At 40.6% G+C, this 21,660-nt stretch overlaps 2 protein-coding genes across 2 annotated transcripts in view; both read right to left on the bottom strand.

Moving 5' to 3' along the window:
- MSH2 (mutS homolog 2) overlaps positions 1–714 on the bottom strand; it is a 67,276-nt gene extending 66,562 nt beyond the window's left edge. Inside the window, exon 1 of the mRNA XM_057742806.1 lies at positions 415–714. Within this exon, the coding sequence (XP_057598789.1) occupies positions 415–625 (211 nt within the window). The 5' untranslated portion in view covers positions 626–714. The remainder of the gene's footprint in view (positions 1–414) is intronic.
- A 9,815-nt stretch (positions 715–10,529) lies between these two features.
- Positions 10,530–21,496, bottom strand: EPCAM (epithelial cell adhesion molecule). Its single transcript, XM_057741884.1, has 9 exons — positions 21,154–21,496; positions 18,284–18,391; positions 17,768–18,008; positions 16,759–16,824; positions 15,680–15,743; positions 14,759–14,860; positions 13,451–13,651; positions 11,734–11,778; positions 10,530–11,001 (listed from the first exon to the last, which is right to left on the bottom strand). Exons 1-9 carry the CDS (start codon positions 21,227–21,229, stop codon positions 10,960–10,962), a joined length of 945 nt encoding a protein of 314 aa, XP_057597867.1. The 5' UTR covers positions 21,230–21,496; the 3' UTR covers positions 10,530–10,959.
- Positions 21,497–21,660: the final 164 nt, after the last annotated feature.

Genomic DNA, 21,660 nt, shown 5'->3' on the forward strand with positions numbered 1-21,660 from the left:
TCACGTTGGTGACATAAAACGGTCTCCCTAAATCCCGTCTATTCTAAATCTCAATCCTGGACTGGCGTTTGTGATGAGATCCACAGTCCCAGGCGGGGCCGAGAAGCAGACAACTACGCGGAATGCAGAAAAATTAAATAGTACAATGTGTTAAAACGCCTGGCACTAAACCTGGCAGATCAGATCGCTATTAGTTCTGACGCGGGAAGCCTGCGGAGGCACAGACTCAAGGCGGAGGCCGGGCAGGGGGCCGGCGGCGCCCCACCCGGCCAGGCAGCGGCCGCAGCAAGCGCAGCGCCCCACGAGGCACCAGCGTCCCCGCCGCCGTGCCTCCCCGCCCGACAATCTCCCACCTCCGGAGAGAAGCCCACTCCGCCGGGTTCCCCCCGGAGCCCGCACCGTCCCCGCCCTCACCTGCCGGCCCCATGTACTTCACCACCCCCTGGGTCTTGAACACCTCCCGCGCGGCGAGCAGCGCGTCCTCCCGGTGTGCCGTGTAGAAGTCGCCCCGGTCGAAGAGGCGCACCGTGGTGGTCGGCTTCTCCGGCATGCCCTGGAAGAAGCGAACAAAGCCGACTTCGGCCGCGCTCTCCAGCTGCAGCGTCTCTTTCGGCTGCACCGCCATTTCGGATTCTCTCCACCCGCCTGCCTGAGGGAACTGCACGACCCCGCACCCACTAAGCTGTTTCCCGCCTCCCCTCCCTCGTCCCCCGTGCGGCGTCCGGCCTCTGCGGAGAAACCCAATCAGCATCAAGCGCTGCGTTACGGTGGGTGGGAGTGCGCCGCGACAGCCAATCATAATCGGACGAGGCCCAGCTTCCCGCGCACGCTGTTGACTCTGTCTACTGCGCATGCTTGAGCTTAGGTTGCGCGCCGACCCTGGCAGACGCCCATCCTTGAAATAGTTCAGTTCTCCGGGTTTTCTCGGATGCTCTGACGTGGGCCCCAGGTGGATGGATAGCTAGTTTAGGAGACCAGGTGGGAAGTGCGGCAGGACTTGAGTTTATATACCCGGAAGCATGAGAGTGAAATTAGAAACTTGAAAACAAGGAAAACCTAGCCTTCCTCCCTATCACAGTATTTTGTTTAACCTGTGCCCTTTTCTCTCTCCAGTTGCCTCCCTTTTCCTTTTTAAGCAAACTGTCTACATCAAGGTTACAGGTTTCTTCTCCACAGCTTCTGTCTTAGCCAAATTCTCGTATGGTCCACTCCTTGATTGATTTATTCTTTCAAAAACAGAAGGCCTGCTATGCGCCAGACTTCTAGGATCTGAGGGTCACTAGTAAAAAGAGAAAAACCACTGCCTTTGTTGAACTTACATTCTAATGAATGAATTCAGATAATATACTAAGTAAACTTATAATAAGTACACTGTTAGAAGATAAGTGTTTAGGTAAAAAAAAGGTGGGGGTTGAAAAAAAATTGTTTTTAGTGTTGAGCAAAGACTTGAAGGAGGGCAGGATACATCCTGCACAGTCACCTGCCTTACAAAGGTATTGCACTCTCCTGTTTGATCACCCTTCCCCCATAAAAGCAGCCCCCAATCCTGATTCAGCAGCAGAATTACCCCGGGGGCTTTTCGAAGATGTTCCTGGGCTCCACCCAGACGTAAAGGGTTGGAATTTCTGAAGGTGGGGTCTTGGGATCTCATAAGAAAGCTCCCTGGATATTCCTGACAATCACCTCAGTTTAGAAACCACTGACCTACATGTTAAAATTCAAATAGTTTCAATAGATAACTAATAAAAAAAATTGTTTAAAAAAATTCAAATAGTTTCAGAAGCAGAGAAAGTTTGAACCATCTGAGTGCTGACTACATCCCCACTTCCTGTAGTGCTCCCTCCTTCACCCCAACTCTTTGATCTGGAGCAATAAACTTCCCTTTCCCTTTCAATACCTGTGGCTCTAACACAAACTTGTCTCTCTGCTCTAGAATGGCCTTGCCCTGCCCTTTGTGTAGCAAACTACTGGTCATTCTTCAGTCCTCCTGCCCAAAGGATGCCCAGCCCACCTCAGGTGTAATTAGTTGAATTATCTTCTGGACTACCATTTTATTCATATCTCTCTTTTATTTGCTGCATTGTTTTAGAAATATATGTTCACCTGTCTCCTTTACTAAACACCTGGAAAGAACATAGATGAGTATTTATATTTATTTATAGTTAATAATAATGGCTAATGTTCATCAGCATTTATTGACTGTTTTTTAAAATTTTTACATGTGCTTACTGTTTTAAGTTTTGCAACTCTAAGTATTAGGAACTATTGTTATTCTTATTTTACGGTGAGGAAACTGAAACTTGGAAATGTGAATTAGCTTGCTGGAGATCCAGAGCTGATAGTAAGTGATAGATCTAGAGTTCAGTCTCTAGAGTCTGTAAGTTTAACTATCTGTGTGCCAGAGGGGGCCTGGTACATATTAGGTACACAGGAAATGTTTGTAAATGAATGAACTGTGTCTCACAATAACCACTTCTTTATGATAACCTGGCCTTGAGTGTCATCCATTTCTCCCCCTTCCCAATTCACATTCTAAATAGTGAGTTCAGAGGAAGGCCATATGGTATTAATAAGTACCTCCAGGGTTAATGTCGGGATCAAATGATGTAGTAGCTTTGAAAATATTTTGTTATCTTTTGTAAAAAGCCTTTATACTATTTATCATCACATTTCCTCCCACCCCAACTGTCTTTCACTTATTCATTGAACTATTTATTTGTTTATCAATTGAGTCTATTAATTCTAAAAATAAAGAGAATACCCGGACTTGCCCTGATCTGTCTGGACATTTAGGACCTGGACGTGTACTAGTCAGCAATTCAGGTAATGGAATATCAAAACATAAGCTTCTCATGGCAATTTAAGAAAGACAGAGTTTACAGGGTGGGAGGTAAAGAGCCTGATGGGAGGGGTTTGGTTTCATCTAGGAGGGGGCAGTGGATTTTTCTCTAGTCTTTAAAGATGAACAATATTTTTTAAAATCCACTCTAGATTATGAGCTAGACACCCCCCCTTCAGAATATTTGTACAGTTTAGATGTGTAGTTCTGCTGATACAGGTGGATCTCCAGAGTGTGAGCCTAGTACAAGGAACATAACCATGGTTGCTTCTGGGCTGGGGGACTAAGGGCCAGCAGCCTGAATGGGAGCTTTTCCTGTAAATCCTTTTGTTCTGAAGAAGAAAATGTGTCTCAGACCTGAGCCTTATAGTCCGATGTCATTAACTGCTCCTTTTGGGAAGTTACTACCATTTCTGGTAGACGCCAATGGGCATAAAGTCTAGAAATTCATTTAGAGGACTGTCAGCCTTGGCAGAGGACAATGACCTTTCACCAGACTTAAAAGATAGTTAATGACTTTAGAGACTCTTTACTTTGTATCCAGACTAATAACAATAATCCTAACAGGCTTTTTTTCCACCAAAATGTCTTCAAGAAGAGGGACCTTTAAATTAGCCTGCTTAGAGACAAGCTTGAAATAAAACTTTGAAATGTGCTTGTTATCAGTTTTCCTAAGAGGTTGTTTTGTTTTGTTGTTTGTTTCTGTTGGGTTTTTTGTTTTGTTTTGTTTTTTTGTTTGTTTTTGGCCATGCCACATGGCTTGCAGGATATCAGTTCCCTGACCAGGGATTGAACCCAGGCCACGGCAGTGAAAACCCGGAATCCTAATCCCTAGGACACTAGGGAGTGCCCTAAGAGGTTGTTTTAACAGTGTCTTTTCTTTAAAGCCATGTGCATAGATTAAATGTTTATGATAATTTCGAAAATTATGTCAAATAGCTGCATCTTATAGAAATTTTGTATATTTTCTAGTCCTACATAAGAAACTATGAATTTCTAAAAATAACAGAAAAGAGGGATTTTGCAAAAATGATAGGGTGTAATAAAATCATTACCCCCAGATGGTTTTTATACCCCCAAATGGTTTTTAATTTTCTCATATTTTCCAAATTTCATAATGACTTATAATCAGAGTAAGTGTCGGGCAAAAAAGTACATGTACCTAACAAAGAGGCTTTTCAAAGAAATAATAATTAAGATTTTTAAACAACCAAAATAGAAAAGTGTTTACTAAATTTTAAAGTGTTTAACTTAATCTTAAAAATAAATTATTGTTAGCTCAGTTTTCTACGATAATATGCCCATGAGAAATTCATATTCAACACTAATTTTGCCAGCAGTCTAGTTTTTAAAATTTTTGTAATTTGATTATATTATTCCATTATTAAAAAATGACGATAGGGACTTCCTCAGTGGCACAGTGATTAAGAATCCGCCTGCCAATGCTGGGGACACAGGTTCAATCCCTGGTCTGGGAAGATCTCAGATGCCGTGGAGCAACTAAGCCTGTGTGCCACAACTACTGAGCCTGGGTTCTAGAGCCTGCAAGCCACAACTACTGAGCCTGTGTACCATAACTACTGAAGCCTGAGTGCCTAGAGTCCATGCTCCACAACAAGAGAAGCTACTGCACTGAGAAGCCCACGCAGTACAACTTAGAGTAGCCCCTGCTCGCCGCAACTAGAGAAAGCCCATGTGTAGCAACGAAGACCCAATGCAACCAATAAATTAATAAATTAATTAATTGTTAATTAATTAAAACATTTTTAAAAAGACAATAAGTAAAGTGCTGTCAACCATGTGAGAAGCTGCAGTTTCAGAGAAAGGAGGACTAAAAGGGCCCCTGGAGCTGAGTATTAAGACATAGTTTTCTTTTTTAAACAGCTTTATAGGGATAGAATTTACACACTGCACAATTCATGCATTTAAAGTATACAACTCAATGATTTCTGGTGTATTAACAGGTTTGTATAACCATCACTACTATCTAATTTTAGAACATTTTGTCACTCCAAAAAGAAACTCCATACCTATTAGCAGTCACTCCCTATTTCCCCCTCCTGCTAGCTCCTGGCAACAACAGATCAACTTTCTGTCTCTATAAATTTGCCTTTTCTGGGCATTTCATATAAATGGATTTATACAATATAGGGTATTTAGTGACTGGTTTCTTTTATTAAGCATAATTTTTTAAAGTTCATTCATATCATAACGTGTGTCAATATTTCACTCCTTTTTATTACCAAATAATATATTATTAAATGGCTGTATCACATTTTATCTATTCATTCATCAGTGGGTGGACATTTGGATTGTTTCCACTTTCGGCCATCACAAATAATGCTGCTGGACTTCCTAGGTGGCTCAGTGGTTAAGAATCCACCTGTCAATGCAGGGGACACGGGTTCAAGCCCTGCTCTGGGAAGATTCCACATGCCACGGAGCAACTAAGCTGGTGCACCACAACTATTGAGCCTGTGCTCTAGAGCCCATGAGCCACAACTATTGAGCCTATGTGCTGCAACTATTGAAGCCCACGCGCCTAGAGCCTGCGATCCGCAACAAGAGAAGCCACTACAATGAGGAGCCTATGCACCACAATGAAGAGTACTTCCACTCGCAGCAACTAGAGAAAGCCCATGTGCAGCAACGGAGACCCAATGCAGCCAATAAATAAATAAAATTAATTAATTACTTAAAAAAACAAAAAACAATGCTGCTATGAACATTCATTTACAAGTTCTTATATGGACATATGTTTTTATTTCTCTTCGATATATACCTACAAATGGGATTACTGGATCATACTTTTAATATATGTTTAGCTGTAGTCCTCATGTTAAACTATAACCCATATGTTTAACATACTATGTGTAACATTTTGAGGAATTACAAAACTGTTTTCCAAAATGCCTGCAACGTTTTACATTCTCTTCAGCAATGTATAAGGGTTTTAATTTTTCCACATCCTCACCAACACTTGTTACTATCTTTTTGATTCTAGCCATCTTAGTGGATATGAATGGTATCATATTGTGGTTTTGGTTTTCATTTCCTTAATGACTAATGATATTGAGTATCTTTTCATATGCTTTGTATGTTCTTCTGAGAAAATATTTGCAGATTATATATCTGACAAAGGACTTGTATCCAGAATACATAAAGAAATTTTACATCTCAATAATAGAAAGATAAATAGCCCAATTTAAAAGTGGGCAAATGGGGACTTCCTAGGTGGCGCAGTGGTTAAGAATCCGCCTGCCAATGCAGGGGACACAGTTTGACCCCTGATCCAGGAAGATCCCACATGCCGCGGAGCAACTAAGCCAGTGTGCCACAACTATTCAGCCCGCGTGCTGCACTCGCACACCACAATGAAGAGTAGCCCCCACTTGCAGCAACTACAGAAAGCCCATGTGCAGCAACTAAGACACAATGCAGCCAATAAATTAATTAATTAATTTAAAAAATAGTGGGCAAGTGATCTGAAGAAATCACTGGTTTTTGAGAAAGCTCTTTGGTTGGTTGATGTGGGCAACAGAAGCTCTATGGATTGAAAATATTCTGAAAACAAAACGTACTAGTTCTATTTAAGAAGTTTGGTAATAAAGGAGAAGAGACAGGAATGGCAGATTGTTAGGGAAGCAAGGTCAGTGGGAATTTTTAGAGGGGTTGGGGGGGCATGTTTCAGGATGATGGGAAATAACTGAAATTATGTTGTATCTACAGAAAGTGTTGTGTTTATTGAGGAGAGAAAACTTTTTCTCTACTCTCTTAAATTCAGTTGCTGGGAATAAGTGAATTAAACTAATAAAAGACAGATTAACGGGGGAAAAGGCACAATTTTTATTAATATATGCATGCATAGGAGTTCACAGAAGAGTAAATATCAAAGAATCGGTTAGACTCAGGGTCTTATATATCCACTTAACAAAGGAAAGAGGGTTTGGGCTTCCAGAGATGATAAATTGTGGAGAAGTAACCAGGAAACATACGGGAGAACTAATGGAAGATAAGCGCTGTTGTAGTAAGGTCTGGTTGTGCAAACTCATCTCAGTGTCAACTATCTCTGGTGATGGTTCGGGGGAAACACTTTCACAAAAGAAAATTTATGCTCTGATTTTAGGTAGATAAGGGGAGGGCAGAGAACTCCTTCTACATCTGTTGATTCTCATTTGTCTTTAGCTCAAAATAATCCTTATGCCAAAGTGGCATATTTGGGCGTAGCATATCCTGATCCCCTTCACATTGAAAGAAGTAGAAAGATCTGAGGCTAAAGTGTTAAGAAAGGCTTCATGAAAGAGGGGGACCTTAAGTTGGGCCTTAACTAAGTATTGGATATTCCAGATGCAAGAAAGAACATAAGAATACAACCTTAAAAAATTGTGAATCACTATGTTGTACACCTGAAACTTATATAACATTGTACATCAACTATACCTCAATTTTAAAAAAAAAGAAAGAACACAAGCAAAGGCATGGTCGAGCCCAAGCAAAGTATAAAAGGACCGGGGAACAGGAACATTTGAGAAATGGGAAGGAAAATCTTAAACGCAGCAAAGTTGGATATAATTGGGCAGTAAGGTAGATTGTGACTATTTTCATTGCTCTGGGAATAATACACAGGAAGGATTGAGAGTGAAAAGAGCTTGGTAATAAGGAAGCCACAAATGACATCTAGGCAAGTGGTAAAGTTTTGGAGCAGGGTATTGGCAATGGAGAGAAAGGAGGAACCAAGAGAGGCCAGGCAGTGACCATAGCTAGAGGTCTGGGATGCCAGCCCTGGAACACTCCTGCAGCTGCCATTGGCCTAACCCCATCGCTGCCCTTGAGTTTTCTTATTCTTCGTTTTTATCACAAGATTCCAAGTCCTAGGTGGGGGTGGTGCCTGTGCCCTGGATGCTCAGAGCAGAGGGAGACTCACTGCCCTTAAATTTCTGCAGGGGGAGGTGGAAAATTGCCTCCCACCAATACCACACACAGAATTCTCCCTAAATGGAAGAGGGGATGGGATGCCGGGCAGCCACAAGGGGAAACAGCACCCAGTGCAGGGCCAGACTGGCAGGCGGAAGGGGCAGAAAGGTGCTATGATCAACTTTAGGCAAACCATTCTGGAAGCAATGTGGGACTTGGGCTAGAGAGGGAATAGACTGGTGGCAAAGAGTGAAAATATGTAAGAGAAGGCAGATTAGAGGTGGATTTATTACTGAGGGAGAATCTCAGGGCCTGATGACTAAAAGAATGGAGAAGGTAAGAGAGAAAAAAGAACTTGGGACTTGGTACATGGTGACACCACCATTAATTGATTCTGAGAATATAAGAGATGAAGTAGGTTTTTGGAGGAAGACGATGAGGTCATTAAAGGCTAGTTAAGTCAAACAGTTTAGTGTAGAATTCAGGATGAAGGATGAGAACGGAGATGGTATTTCTATTATCATCTAGACTTGGATGGTAACTAAAGCAAGGGAATGATGAAATCCTCCAGGAAGAAAAAGAGAAGAAAAATAGAAGTAAGGATAAATCCTGGGAACATCGGTATTTCAGAGTCAGTAGAAGAGAAAAAACAAAAAACAAACAAAAACAAACAAAGAGGAGAGTAATGCCAGTGAAGCCAATGAAGAAACTTTGTAAGCAACACACTGGGGTGGTGATCGTGGTGATAAGCTGCGGAGAGATCAAACGATTCAATACTGGGGAAACTGGTAATCAGCTGGTCAGTGCTGACTTGTGACAGGAGTAGCTTCAGAAGAGGTAGGACAGAAACTAGAAGGCATTGGGTTGAAGAGTTACTGATTTATTGCCTCAACTCCAAATTCACCCTTTGTGCCCGCTCTGAAGCCTTGTCAGTAGAGGGCGCTGGAGAGACACTGCACGAGGAAAGAGTATTGTTTCCTTTGTTGCACCTGCGGCTTCCCCCGTGCCCCCAGCTCCTGCAGCACCCAGGGCTTCTGTAGCCCTGGACAGCAGATGGCAGCTTCCCTAAGCACCGCCTCCCACACTCCAACAATAAAAAGCAGCTTTATACAGTGCCTTCGGTGTCGGGTAGGTCACCTCCCTATGAATAGATTTCCCTCAGCACCCTAGAGCAGGGGTCAGCAAACTTTTTCTGTAAAGGACCAGAGTAATAGTTAGGCTCTGCCTCCCAGTGGGTCAGTCTGTCACAATTACTCAACTGCCCTTGTAGTGCAAAACAGCCACACACAACACAGAAACAAATGAGTATAGCTGTGCTCCAATAAAACTTTATTTATGGACACTGAAATTTTTATTCTGTGTAATTTTCACGTATCACGAAATATTCTTCCCATTTTTTTCAACCATTTAAAAATGCATAAACCACTCCTAGTTCCCAGACTGTCAGGCTGCAGCCTGTAGTTTGATGACCCCTGTCCTTGACGGCAAATCTTTCCAGTAAGTTCCACAAGAGAGATTTTCGACAAGTTCTGCCAGGGCAGCACCACAGCAACCTCTCTGCACTTCATTGAGCCATAATGCCCTCTCCCACAAGGTCTGGATTCCAGCCCAGGGTGTGTGGTTTGGTGCTGTCTCAGAAACCCAGGGTTTCTTCTCTGGGTGCTGTCTCAGCCCTGGGGTGGTGGCTGTTTCTTATATCTGCTATTTTCATTGTTTTCAAAGTTTTCATTACTTTCTACTACTAATTTTTGTTGCTGCATAACAAATTACCACAAATTTAGCATCTTAACACAAACATGTATCACCTCACTTTCTATGGGTCATGAGTCCAAGCATAGTATAACTGGGTCTTTTCTTCAGGGTCTCGAGACAGCAGTGAAAATGTCACCAGGGCTGCGACCTCATCAGGAGCTGAGGTCCTCTTCCTCTGAGCTCACTGGTTGTGACAGAATTCACGTCCATGGTTGAGGGACTGAGGTCCTCAGCAACTAGGGTCAGCCTACCATTTCCTGATAGGTGACTCTCTCCAAAACATGGCAGTTTGCTTTAAGGCTAACAGGAGAGCACGTCTATTTCTGCTTTTGGTCTCTTACTTTTGTAATCTCTCTTTCAACTAAGTCAAGTGATGAGGGATCTTAATGGCATCTGCAAAATCCCTTCGCCTTTGCCATATAATATAACTTAATCTCAGGGGTCATAGCCCATTATATTCACAGATCCTGCCCATACTCGAAGCGAAAGGATTACATACAGCATATTTATCATGGGTAAGAAATCTTAGGGCCCATCCTGGAATTCTGCCTACTACAGAAAGGATAAAAAGCATAGGCAAATGTTTAAATCTACTTTACATGTTTTCTTTAATGTTCTTTTCACAGTGTTTTTAAAAATTTCCTATCAAAAAGCAAAATATTTCAGGATACTTTAACTTCACATAAAATGTGTTTGTACCATAATTATTCAGTTGAGAAACTGGGGCTTCTAATTTAACCAACTATGGAATTCATGGTTCACAACATTCTCCACCAATTTTGCCTCAAGGTATTCAGTGTCTGACAAAATGCCACTTTGTCTAAAATAGAATCTTAGATGCATTCAGATAAAATTGGCGATTCTGTGTAGAAGTTACACACTACAGGTTATAAATTTTATATTGAATACACATGATTATAAGGGCCCATACAAATTCTAATTTGTAGTTAGCATTCAGAGCATTTCTTAACCTATTATCTTATGTGTATACTATCAAATTTGATTCCGTATGATTCAAATGAAGTTAGGAAACTCATTTTTAAATGTTTATTTCATAGTTCATAAAAAATGTTTATATGTACAGGACTCAAAGTAAACAGAAAGGCAGCTATTTAATCACAAATGGATGAGACAGTAGTCACTCAGACTCTACTGTGGAAGCATATTTAATGCATACCCTTCAAAGTTAGGCATAAATAATTCAAACTATGCAGTCCAAATTCTGGGTTTTATATCAGATCTGCATATATATGACGTGTGGTCAAAGTTTAAGATTGGTAAAGTCAATTTCAAACTGCTTATATTTTGAGTACAGGTTTAACTATTAAAAATATATGATGTTAACTAACACAACAGTGGTCTTCAAAAATCTTCTCTTTGCCCCATGCTCATATGTTTGTAATCTGGTCTGTTTGCTAATTTCCCTTCTTGTAGTTACTCTTCAAATTACAGTGTTATGCATTGAGTTCCCTATGCATCTCACCCATTTCCTTTATCTGAAATAGAGGGAAAAAGAAAAAATTTTAAAATAATTTTCCAATCTTTTGTTCATTCTGAAAATAGCTTAAAAAAAGGATTCCACATTATGACTTAAGTTTTTTTTAAAAAAAGGTATATTAAAAGGAAGCATACATTGAGTACATGATCCAAATTGCTTTTTAGAGATAAGATGGCCAAAGTGAAGTAGCAAGTAAGCTAGATCTTTAAGAATGGGTAATATTTTTATTAAATGTATACCATTTTTACACATAGGAAGAACCAATTCATGTTCTATTATGAATCTTTTATGGGTGAGGAAATGGAAGTTTAGCATTAAATGATTTGTCTCAGATCGCACAGTTAATTATAGGCAGAACCAGGACAAGATGATGACTACTTCAGATGGCAAGCATCTGCTGTGTGGCAAGCATGGGATCGACAGTTTACACAGATTACTGTGGTCCTTATGATGGGTCTGTACTATTATCCCCATCTTGCTGATAAAAGAAACATGGAAGTTTAAAGGAAGTTAAATAACTTGCCCAGACAATAAGTGGTCAGAATTCAATATAACCTGGTCTGCTGTGGAACTTGTGCAAGAAAATTTAGCATTATGAGGCTCCCTGAGACTCTAAGGACTATACTATAAAGGGACTCAAGACACTGAGACCCATCAGTGTCTGGAAGGTATAGTGATTATTAGGAGTTAGAGATTAAACTAGGGTCTTTTAATTAAATAATCCACTTACCTCAGCTTTTTCATATTTTGCCATTCTTTTCTTTCTGGAAACAACCTAAATGGAAGAAAAATGGTTACTATTTGAGTACTGCTACCCAAAAAATTAGTCTAAAATTGACACATATGCTTTTAATGAACACAATTCTGATATGAACAAATTTAATTTTAAAATCTATCCACAGACATTGTTTCTTAAATGCACTGAGAAAACAATGAATAATCTTTAGTGGAATTTAACAGCCTAGTATGCATTCTTCCACATCTTGTTCCATCCTAATGCAAATATATGAACATATGTATAGAAGTTTTAGAGGGTCTAAAAAAAAAAAAATGGAATCATGCAACATCATTTCCCTCTTTGCACAGCCTGTATCCACATCATAGGAATCCTTCCAGAACAAAAGCTATAGATTGAACTCCTTTTAAATAGCTACTTTATTCCATAGCATGGATATCCCACAGTTTACTCATTCATTCTCCTCCAGATGTACACTCAGGTTGTTTCCGGATTCACCCTTACCAGCAATGCTGCAATACATGACCTTGACCATGCTTCCTTATGTACATGTGTTTTCATTTCTGTAGGATAATTAGATTTCTATGATAAACCTTTCATGTGTTTATTTGCCATCTGGAATTCCTTTTCTGTAAATTGTCTATTGACACCTGTTACCACTCTTTCTTTAGTGTCCTCATCATTTTCTAAGAACTTTTTACATATTATGCATAATAACCTTTTTTGTTGTATACATAGTGAATGTTTTCTCCCAGCCTATCACTGACATTTTTTCACTTTACAGTATCTCTGCCATACAAAATATTTAATTTCAATGAAGTTAAATATATACTTCTTACTTCATGGATTCCGGATTTCCCACCTTACTTGGTTTCTTTTACCACAAGATTGTACATTTCCTAAATTAATTTTAAGACTTACTCTATTCTTTAACATTTGGATCTATAACCCATCTAGAATTTGTGTTTGAACATGGGTGCACTGCCCAACTCCTTTCACACTGCCGTGCTCCTGAACGTGCTATTCACACACACTTGAGCAATACGGCCAGCCCTGGTGGGGTGAAAGAGATCCAACTTGTTTACTTCCAGATGGATAGCCAAGTGTCATAATGCTACTGAACTGAAAATGTAAGTTCTCATATACCCTGAAATCTATTTCTGAATTCTGTTGTGTTGGTAAAATTTATTGATGCTGAAGCACCCTTACATATCTAGAACCAACCCTGCATGTTCGGTGATACAGTCCTCTTCTGAAGGACTGCTAAGTTCAACTAATCTTTTAAATTGTTGCTTCTTATTTATCCCTTTTAACTCTTTTTATGCTAACACTAATTTGTGTTCTGTAGTTTCATCTCACTGAATGGTTTGGGAATTCAGGTTTTGCACTAGTCCTGGCAATAGTGCTGAATTGCACTCGTGTGCAGTGAGGACAACTGAAGGACATTTGCTATTTGATGGCAACAAAACCAACCTGTGAAGTGCTCAGCTACAAGCTTTTCTCAGATTAGTATCCTTTCTTGCTTCATAAGGTTGACTATTTTATAAAAAGGGACCAGAAATGCAATAGATTCATTCAGCATAAAGGATTACAAAAAACGAAGATTTTGTTTCATTGACTTGTTTTGGAACATGGTTGTGGCTTTTTCATATTATCAGCTTTTCTTCAAAGAATAGACCCTTAAATGAAATTTTACTTGTCCTATACTCACCAGCACAACAATTCCAGCAATAATTGCTATTACCACAACCACAATGACAGCAATAATACCAGCTTGTAGACCCTGCATTGAAAATTCAGGTGGTTTTTCATCAACATAGTAAATTGAAGTTCGACCAGCATCCAGGTCCAGTAGTTCTCCATTTACTCTCAAGTCCATCCTTTTGGAAAAGAATAAGGATTCATCTTTAACCTATATTGAGAAGGAGAAAAGCAATTTAAAATAGTTCAATCTCATCCAATGAAACATAAAAAAGAAAAAAAGAAAAAAAGAAAAAAAGAAAAAACCCACCACTTTATGACAGGAAATTTTCAAACATATACAAAAGCAGAAAGAACAGTATAATGAGATCCCACGTACCTATTACCCAGATTCAATAATATAAACACATGGCCAACCTTATTTTATCTACTCTTCCTTCCCCCACACCCAGCCTCCCCTGGCTTGGTTTTTTGGGTTTCTTGTTTATTTTGTGGGGTTTTTTTTTGTTTGGTTTGGTTTTTTGCTGCGCTGCTCAGCTTGTGGGATCTTAGTTTCCCGACCAGGGATTAAACTCAGGCCCTCGGCAGCAAAAGTGCAGAGTCCTAACCACTGGACCGCCAAGGAATTCCCTGGCCTGGTTATTCTGAAGTGAATCCCAGATTTCACCAGAAAATAGCTCACTTTAGGGACTTCCCTGGCAGTCCAGTGGTTAAGACACTGAGCTTCCATTGCAGAGGTCATGGGTTCGATCCCTGGTCAGGGATCCCACATGCTGCAGAGCATACCCCACCCCCCACCCCCCAAAAAAGAACAAAGCCTCAGTACCCCTGTGGTTACTGTCAAGTGGTCCAACATACATGTAACTGAAATTCCAGGAGAGGGGCTCAGTGAAAAAAAAAAAAAAAGAAAATAGCTCACTTTAGTACATTAAAGTTTAAACAAACATTTTAATCACACTAGCTATACAGCATTTTTTACATAGTCTCTTGTTTATGGAAATTATAGCAGGGGAAGGCTACACTCACAAACTAAACAACTGCCAAGGAAGTAATAAGAATCGTAAGAGAGACGATATTCTAGGCAGAACAATCTGATAAAAAGGCACACATACACAAACAAGTAAGAAAGGTGTATAAGAAAGGTGCATGTGAACAAGAGGGAGAACAAAATTAAATGCAGCATGAGAACCACTTGGAGAATAGTTACTCACACGGTTGATCTGAAAGTAAAGAGATGAAAGATCCTGAATCCACTAAGACATGATAGACAACGTTACATTTCTAGACACAGGAACACAATGAGGAAGATTATACTCACATCTTTTTCAAAATAATAAGCCACATCAGCTATGTCCACATCATTCTGAGTTTTCTGAGAAGAATTTTGTACCAGATCAATAGTGATAAGATCATTCTCATACTGGGGGAAAAATTGAAACATATGAATTAATATTACTATAACCAAAACTGTATGAAAAATATCATTGTTCAATAATCAGAATATTCAGTGTTTGATTTTCTGTAATCTTCATGTGTTGGTGTTTCTTGCCATTAGTGGATAATTGCGTTTATTACCAATAATTTCAAAATCTTTGGGAGGTTCTAGAAATTTATCCAAGGGAATTAAAATAGCAATGTGACCAAAGATATTTATAATTTTCTTTTCAAAAGATTTTAAACAAGATATTAAAGTGCCTTATTTGGTTAGAACTACTTTAACGCTAAATTGCTAAAGAAATGCAATCCAAAATGCAGTGGCATTTATCATGTTCTGCTTTTAGGAAGGAAAAAATATGTTACTACCAAAAAGTCTTTTTAAAAATGACATCAGTTTTCTGCCTTGAAAGAGTTCCATCACACTATTCAAGAATTTTTCAACCAGAATTGAAAGAGCTAAGGAAGGGCTAACCATCTAAAGACTAGCTGTTGAAACCAGAGGAAATAGGACTAAGTAGAATCCTAAGTATTGCCAAAAGCAACCACAGAGATAGGTTTTCCAAGGTAAGAAAAGTGGCATGTGTTGGGGATAGTAAGAGACACTACACTTTCTTTAAGGGTAAACTGAGGTTTTCAAAGACTATGGAGGGAAAACAATAACAGCGGATTTGCAGTATTAAGTGCCCAGGGCTTAAACTGTTTTTCAAATGCAGTTTAATCTCTGTCAAAAATCATTCCCAAACCAAATTGTCCAACCAACTTTCTGTTAAAGTTCATTTGCTAAAAAAAAAAAAAAACTTACCAGAATATTTGTGATATATTTTGGATCCAATTGATAACGACTTGTGATTACCTCCTTGAGTGCACTAAAAACAAAAAATTTTATGCCATTTTGCAACTATCATCATCATAATTGATGCAAAAACTGAGTTGTGGTTTGACTAGAAACAGGATATTTACACAGTATCCAAGTATCTCCCCACAGATTATACTTATTAATTACAAAGAGGAAAGTGGTAACTTCGAAGTGGAGAAACCTGGGGAACACCACCTCAACCGCAGGTAACATCACTTGTAAAGGGACAAGCTGACGTTGTGTGCCTCTCAACATGAAGTACTGAGACGGACATATGATCACTTTAAGTAGTTCTTCTGTCAAAAATGCATTATTTAAATATGAGGAAACACGAGACAAATACAAAACTGAGGAACATTCTATAAAACAATTTGCCCACACTCTTCAAAAATATCAATGTCATGGTTCATAATTTAAATATTAAAATTTTAAATTTTATTGGAAAAACAAAGACAAACAAAGGCCAAAGCAGTGTTCCATATTTAAAGAGACTGAACAGACATAACAACTAAATGCTTGATCTTAGACTGAGTCCTGAGTCAGAGGGGAAAAAATTGCCACAAAGGAAATTGGGAAAATTGGCACAATGTGGTTTAACATTAAATCTCCTGATTTTGATAACTGTACAGTGGTTATGTAAGAGAATATCTTTTGTTCCTAGGAAAAGATACATCATAGTATTTAGGGGTCATGGTGCATGACATCTAGAATTTGCTCTCAAATGGTTCTGGGGAAATAATATTTCCACATGCTCAGTTAGCTATAGAAAGTACACACACATATGCATACACATATAAAAAAGAAAATGTTACAAAATGTTCACTGGTGAATTTGAGTGAAGGGTACTACAGGAATCTATACAATTCTTGCACCTCTATTATTTTTTAAGTTAAAATTATTATTTATATTATCCTATTTTTCAGAAATACGAAAAAGCACTGAGACTTGTTTTAGTTTATCTAATGGCACAGGATGGAAGATTTGAGTACCAACTGTGCAAACATAATGCATTTAATAGCACTTACTTCTGCAAACTTTGAACATCATAAGGTTTTTCTCTTGTTTTGTGTTTTAGTTCAATGATGATCCAGCTATAAAGTAAAAACACAGTATTGACTGACCATAACAACTTGGCCTTTTATATTATTTTCTTAATATGCTAATACCCAAATTCCCAAGTGGAATTACAGGAGAATGAACAGAAAAAGGATCTATACAATAGATATGCCCTTCATTTCTTCCTTGGCCCTCACACACATCGTTCATAAAGAACTCAGCCTTTCTAACATGGACCGTCTGGCCACCATACTCAAGATCACATATTACACATTTAATTAAATGAATCCAAAAAGCATGAAAACAGGTAACATACAGGCAGCTAAGGCTAAGTTGGTCATGTTGGGCCACATTCAAGTGAAGAGACAAAAAGGCACTGAGAGAAACAGAAAAGTGGCCACAAGTCTCCAGAAGATAGAAGTGGAGAAGAGTGCCTGCTTTGGTTTTAATAACTTTCCAGTTTCTAGTCCTTTCCAATAAAATCTTTTTGGCTTAAGCTAGCTGGAGTGTGTTTCCATTCCTTTTCATTACATAATCCCTGAAACACCCATATCTCACTTTAAAACACAATAAATGAGCAAATATATAAATAGCTTAAATTATTCATATACACTTAACACTAATCGTACTTCAAAATACTGAACAGCGTTAAGTAAAAATATAAAAGGAAAATTATGTTTAGTATGCTATCATAAGAAAAAAATTAAAAAATAAGAAAAAATACACTGCCAGTAAATTCACAGATCTCAGGAAGGTTATGGCATAAAACTGGTAGCATCAGCTCTGTGGAAGTAAACTGAGTAGTTTACAGATCAAGTAGTGGGGATCAAGATGGGATGGGGGCTTGTCACTGTCCACTCTCTTCTATCTTTTGAATTCTATCTAAGTCAAGAAATCATATTACATATTCAAAACTAAATTTAATTAAACGAAATCAAAAAGCATGAAAACAAGTAACATATAGGCAGCCCAACTCACAAGGTCCTCACTGGCTCGGAGCAGGATATCTCACTGTCCTTATCGGTTCTTCTGACCCCAGCAGTGTTCACACACCAGCACAGGGAGGTGCCATTGCACTGCCTGGCTTTAAAGAGCCCCTTGTCGTCACACTCAGGATCATAGAGCCCGTCATTATTCTGGATAGCGCCCTCTGGTTTCACTCTTCTCCCAGACTTTGAGCCATGCATTTCTGCCTTCATCACCAAACATTTGGTAGCCACTGAAAAGAACGCATCATGTTAAACTGAAAAGTAACTGCAGTTTCACGCTTAAGGAAAAAATTTAATTTACTACAAACTTACAGGGCCAAAGATTACTGTAGACAAGTTCCCATGTTCATTTTCTAAATCATAAGAAACTTCAGAGATGAGATCATGTTGACAAAATAACATGATTCAGATTTGAGCCAACTGAACATTTCCCAACTCAAGACAAATTAATTAAAGAAGTGTAAGTTAAAATTTAACTTAAAGGCAATGAGGATATTCTACTCACGTTTTGTGCAAATGATGGTATGCTGTGTACCAAATGAAGTACACTGGCACTGACCCTGTGCATTCACAGAGCAGTTTGTTGTCAGTTTGTAGTTTTCACACACACATCCTGCAGGGGGAGAAATCCACTTTAAAATGAGGATCCAACTATCAACTCTGATGTCGGGTCAGCTAAGTTATGTTCTGACAATAATGCCCAAGTTACAGGAACATACAGCCTTAAAAAGTGGCCCAGAATGTTCCATTTTTCAGCTGTAGTTGGAGTGGCTGGCACTATGCTAAATAGTTTATATATATTATATAGAGTGTCTAATTTGCATGCATTCCCATTTTTCTGTTTTAAACCAAGAATAAACCCTCCAGACTTCCTAGGTGGCACAATGATTAAGAATCTGCCTGCCAATGCAGAGGACACAGGTTCGATCCCTGCTCCAGGAAGATCCTACATGCCTCGGAGCAACTAAGCCCGTGCACCACAACTACTGAAGCCTACGTGCCTAGAGTCCGTGCTCCACAACAAGAGAAGCCACCACAATGAGAAGCCTGTGCACCACAATGAAGAGTAGCCCCCGCTTGCCGCAACTAGAGAAACCGGAGGGCAGCAACAAAGACCCAACACAGGTCAATAAATAAATAAATATATTTAAAAAATAATAAACTTTCCAAACACCAGATCAACTTTGCCTTCATGATACTCCCAGACTCAGCTCCTTTCCTGTTCCTATCCTGCTAGATAAACACTTTTGTCTATCAGTCATGGACTCTTTTCCCCAAAATCAACAACACTACTATATATAAGACAGATAATCATGGGACTTCCCTGGCAGTCCAGTGGTTAAGACTCTGTGCTTCCAATGTAGGGGGCGTGGGTTTGATCCCTGGTGGGGGAACTAAGATCCCACATGCCGTGCAGCATGCCCAAAAAAATTAAAAAAAATTTTTTTAAGTAAAATAAAATAAAATAGATACTCAACAAGGACCTACTGTATAGCACAGGGAACTCTACTCAATATTCTATAATAACCTATATGGGAAAAGAATCTGAAAAAGAATGGAAATATGTATAAGTGAAATACTTTGCCGTACACCTGAAACTAACACATTGTAAAATCAACTAGATCCCAATATAAAATAAAAATTAAATTAAAAAAATACCAATTCTATGACCTGTGAATAACTCAGACTACCTCCCTCTTCCTACTCCATTTTCTTAATAAGACATGCTTGTTTTGAGACTTAATGGGAACCTACTCAACCCTTGGACAATTTCTATCTTAGAAAAATTATACTATCAATTGAATTTGGAGGCACCTCCATATGTGCATTTCTTAAATAAATTAAATTCTAGAATCTGATTTTGAAAGTGCTATAATGCAGCCCATCCTGGATACTGATGTAAGTTTAATAGTTATATCTTTGACTATCTCAAAAGTTCATGTTAACTTCAAATGGCAAGCCCATCTAATTTCTTTCATTTGTATAGCTAAGAGAGGGCAATCATTAAAAACAAAAACTAATTATGACAGACCAAAGAATTTATATTTTGATCCTTCATATCCCAAGTTGCCTTTAATTTTTCTGTTTGAATTATAATCAATACGAACCATATAATCTGTCCTATGGTTATATATATATATATAATCTGTCCAGCACTAAATTCAGTATTGGGGTCACAAAAGGAGAAAGTATAGTGGCTGTCCTCAAGAAGTTAAAATCTTATGCAGCACTGTTATACCTGCTCAGAGCACATATTTACACCTAAACAATGTGAAATTTAAAACAGATCAATTAGACTTTCTGAACATATTCCTACAGTAGCTATCATCACTTTAAAGCAATTTAAAATTAAGTATTTAGCCTCAGATTGAAGTACAAAAAACATGTTGATGAAACTGCATTATTTCAAAAGTGTAGTGAATTAGATCAAGCTCTGTTGGTGAGACTATAAAAGACTTTCCAGAAAACTTTGGCTGACATTTCACTGCTAGCCACCTCCCTACAAATAAATCAAGAGAGGCTACCAAGATATTTACTCCAGAATAAGAAAAACTGGAATCAAAATACATGTCCAACATCAGGATAATGATGCGACCTTCCAGGCTATAGATTGTTCTGTACCATTTAAATCGTGCTTTTCAAGACTAAAGGAAACGGAAAACTCTGGATACTATGTAGGGGGGAAAAATCAAGACATAAAACAATGTGTTTAGGTTTAGGGTAATGTTTAGAGCAATGTCTAAAAGAAAAATATACCCAATTTTTAATTACGGGACTCTCTTGAAGTGCTTGCGTTATGACCTTTTCAGCTCTTTACGATTATCAATATCTCTGGGTTCCCTACAATAAACCTGGCGTTACTTGTATGATCCTTACAGAGAAAACAGCCACACACCTCGCAGTCAAGGCCCAGGAGGGCCTCTCCCCCGACCCCCCACCGCGCACAGGCGCGCAGCGGCCCCGGAGGCCTCGCCGCAGCCCGGGGCACACATCCAGGGCCCGCTGCAGGTGGCAGTCGCAGAGTCCCCTCCCGTCCCGGGCAGGTTTCCGCCTGGCCAAAACCCCAAGCGCGCAGGGGCCGGAGGAGGTGGGCGCGCCGAGGCGTCCGCGGCCGCTCCGCTCGCTGCCTGCCCCTCCGCCCCTGCCCCGGGCCATTTCCCGAGAGGCGCGCAGAGCGCCCAGCGAGGCTGCTCCTTGCGACCCGCGCGAGTGGGCGCCTGCCTGCCGCCTCCCACCCCGACAGCCTGGGCAGCCCCGCTCCGTCCGTCTCCCGGCGGGAAAGCGAGGCCACCCGCGCCTTCCCCGCAGTCTACGTCTAGGGCGCCGAGGGCCATCACCCCCCGGCTTTCCTAACCCCACACCCCCGCTCCTCACCTTCCTGGGCCGCGGCCACCGCCGCCGTCGCCGCGGCGAGCAGGAGCCCGAACGCGAGCACCTGGGGGGGCGCCATGCTGCGCGCGCCGAGGACCGGGGCGCGAGGGGCGCGAGGCGGGCCGGGGGCTCGCGGGAGCGCGCGCAGGGCAGAGTAGGGCGCCGGGAGCCCGCTGGCCGGCAGGCCTGGGACGCACGGGTCTGCGTCGGGAGGCCGGCGGCAAGGTGCCCCGGGCCGGGAGAACTGTGCGAGCCGGCCGACGGACTGCGCGCTCTGGACGCGCGGCGGGGCGGCGCAGACCTGCCTGACCTGGCGGCCCCGCCCCCCGCCCCCGCCCGCGGCTGCTCACCTCCGCCGGCCCGATCTTGGCGATGAGTCACCGCCGGGAGGCTGGGGGGAGGGGACCCTGCCCCCTCCCCTCCCCCACCCCGGAACGCGGCCGTTGGGAATACCACCCCCTCCTCAGGTGTGCTCCCGGTGCGCCCGCCCCGCCTCCAGGTGCTTCCTCC

The sequence above is a fragment of the Hippopotamus amphibius genome, chromosome 7 (assembly GCF_030028045.1).
Source record: "Hippopotamus amphibius kiboko isolate mHipAmp2 chromosome 7, mHipAmp2.hap2, whole genome shotgun sequence".
In the NCBI taxonomy this organism is placed as follows: Eukaryota; Metazoa; Chordata; class Mammalia; order Artiodactyla; family Hippopotamidae; genus Hippopotamus; species Hippopotamus amphibius.

Bases quoted from the DNA above. Each gene is read 5' to 3' on its own strand.
- EPCAM (XM_057741884.1), bottom strand. From the start codon at position 21,229: ATGGCGCCCCCCCAGGTGCTCGCGTTCGGGCTCCTGCTCGCCGCGGCG. The intron at 15,744-16,758 runs GTAAGTGCTATT...TTTTGTTTTTAG, and splicing joins GATGTTCAAAGTTTGCAGAA to TGCACTCAAGGAGGTAATCA. The intron at 11,779-13,450 runs GTGAGTATAGGA...TCTTCCATTTAG, and splicing joins TTGCTGGAATTGTTGTGCTG to GTTGTTTCCAGAAAGAAAAG.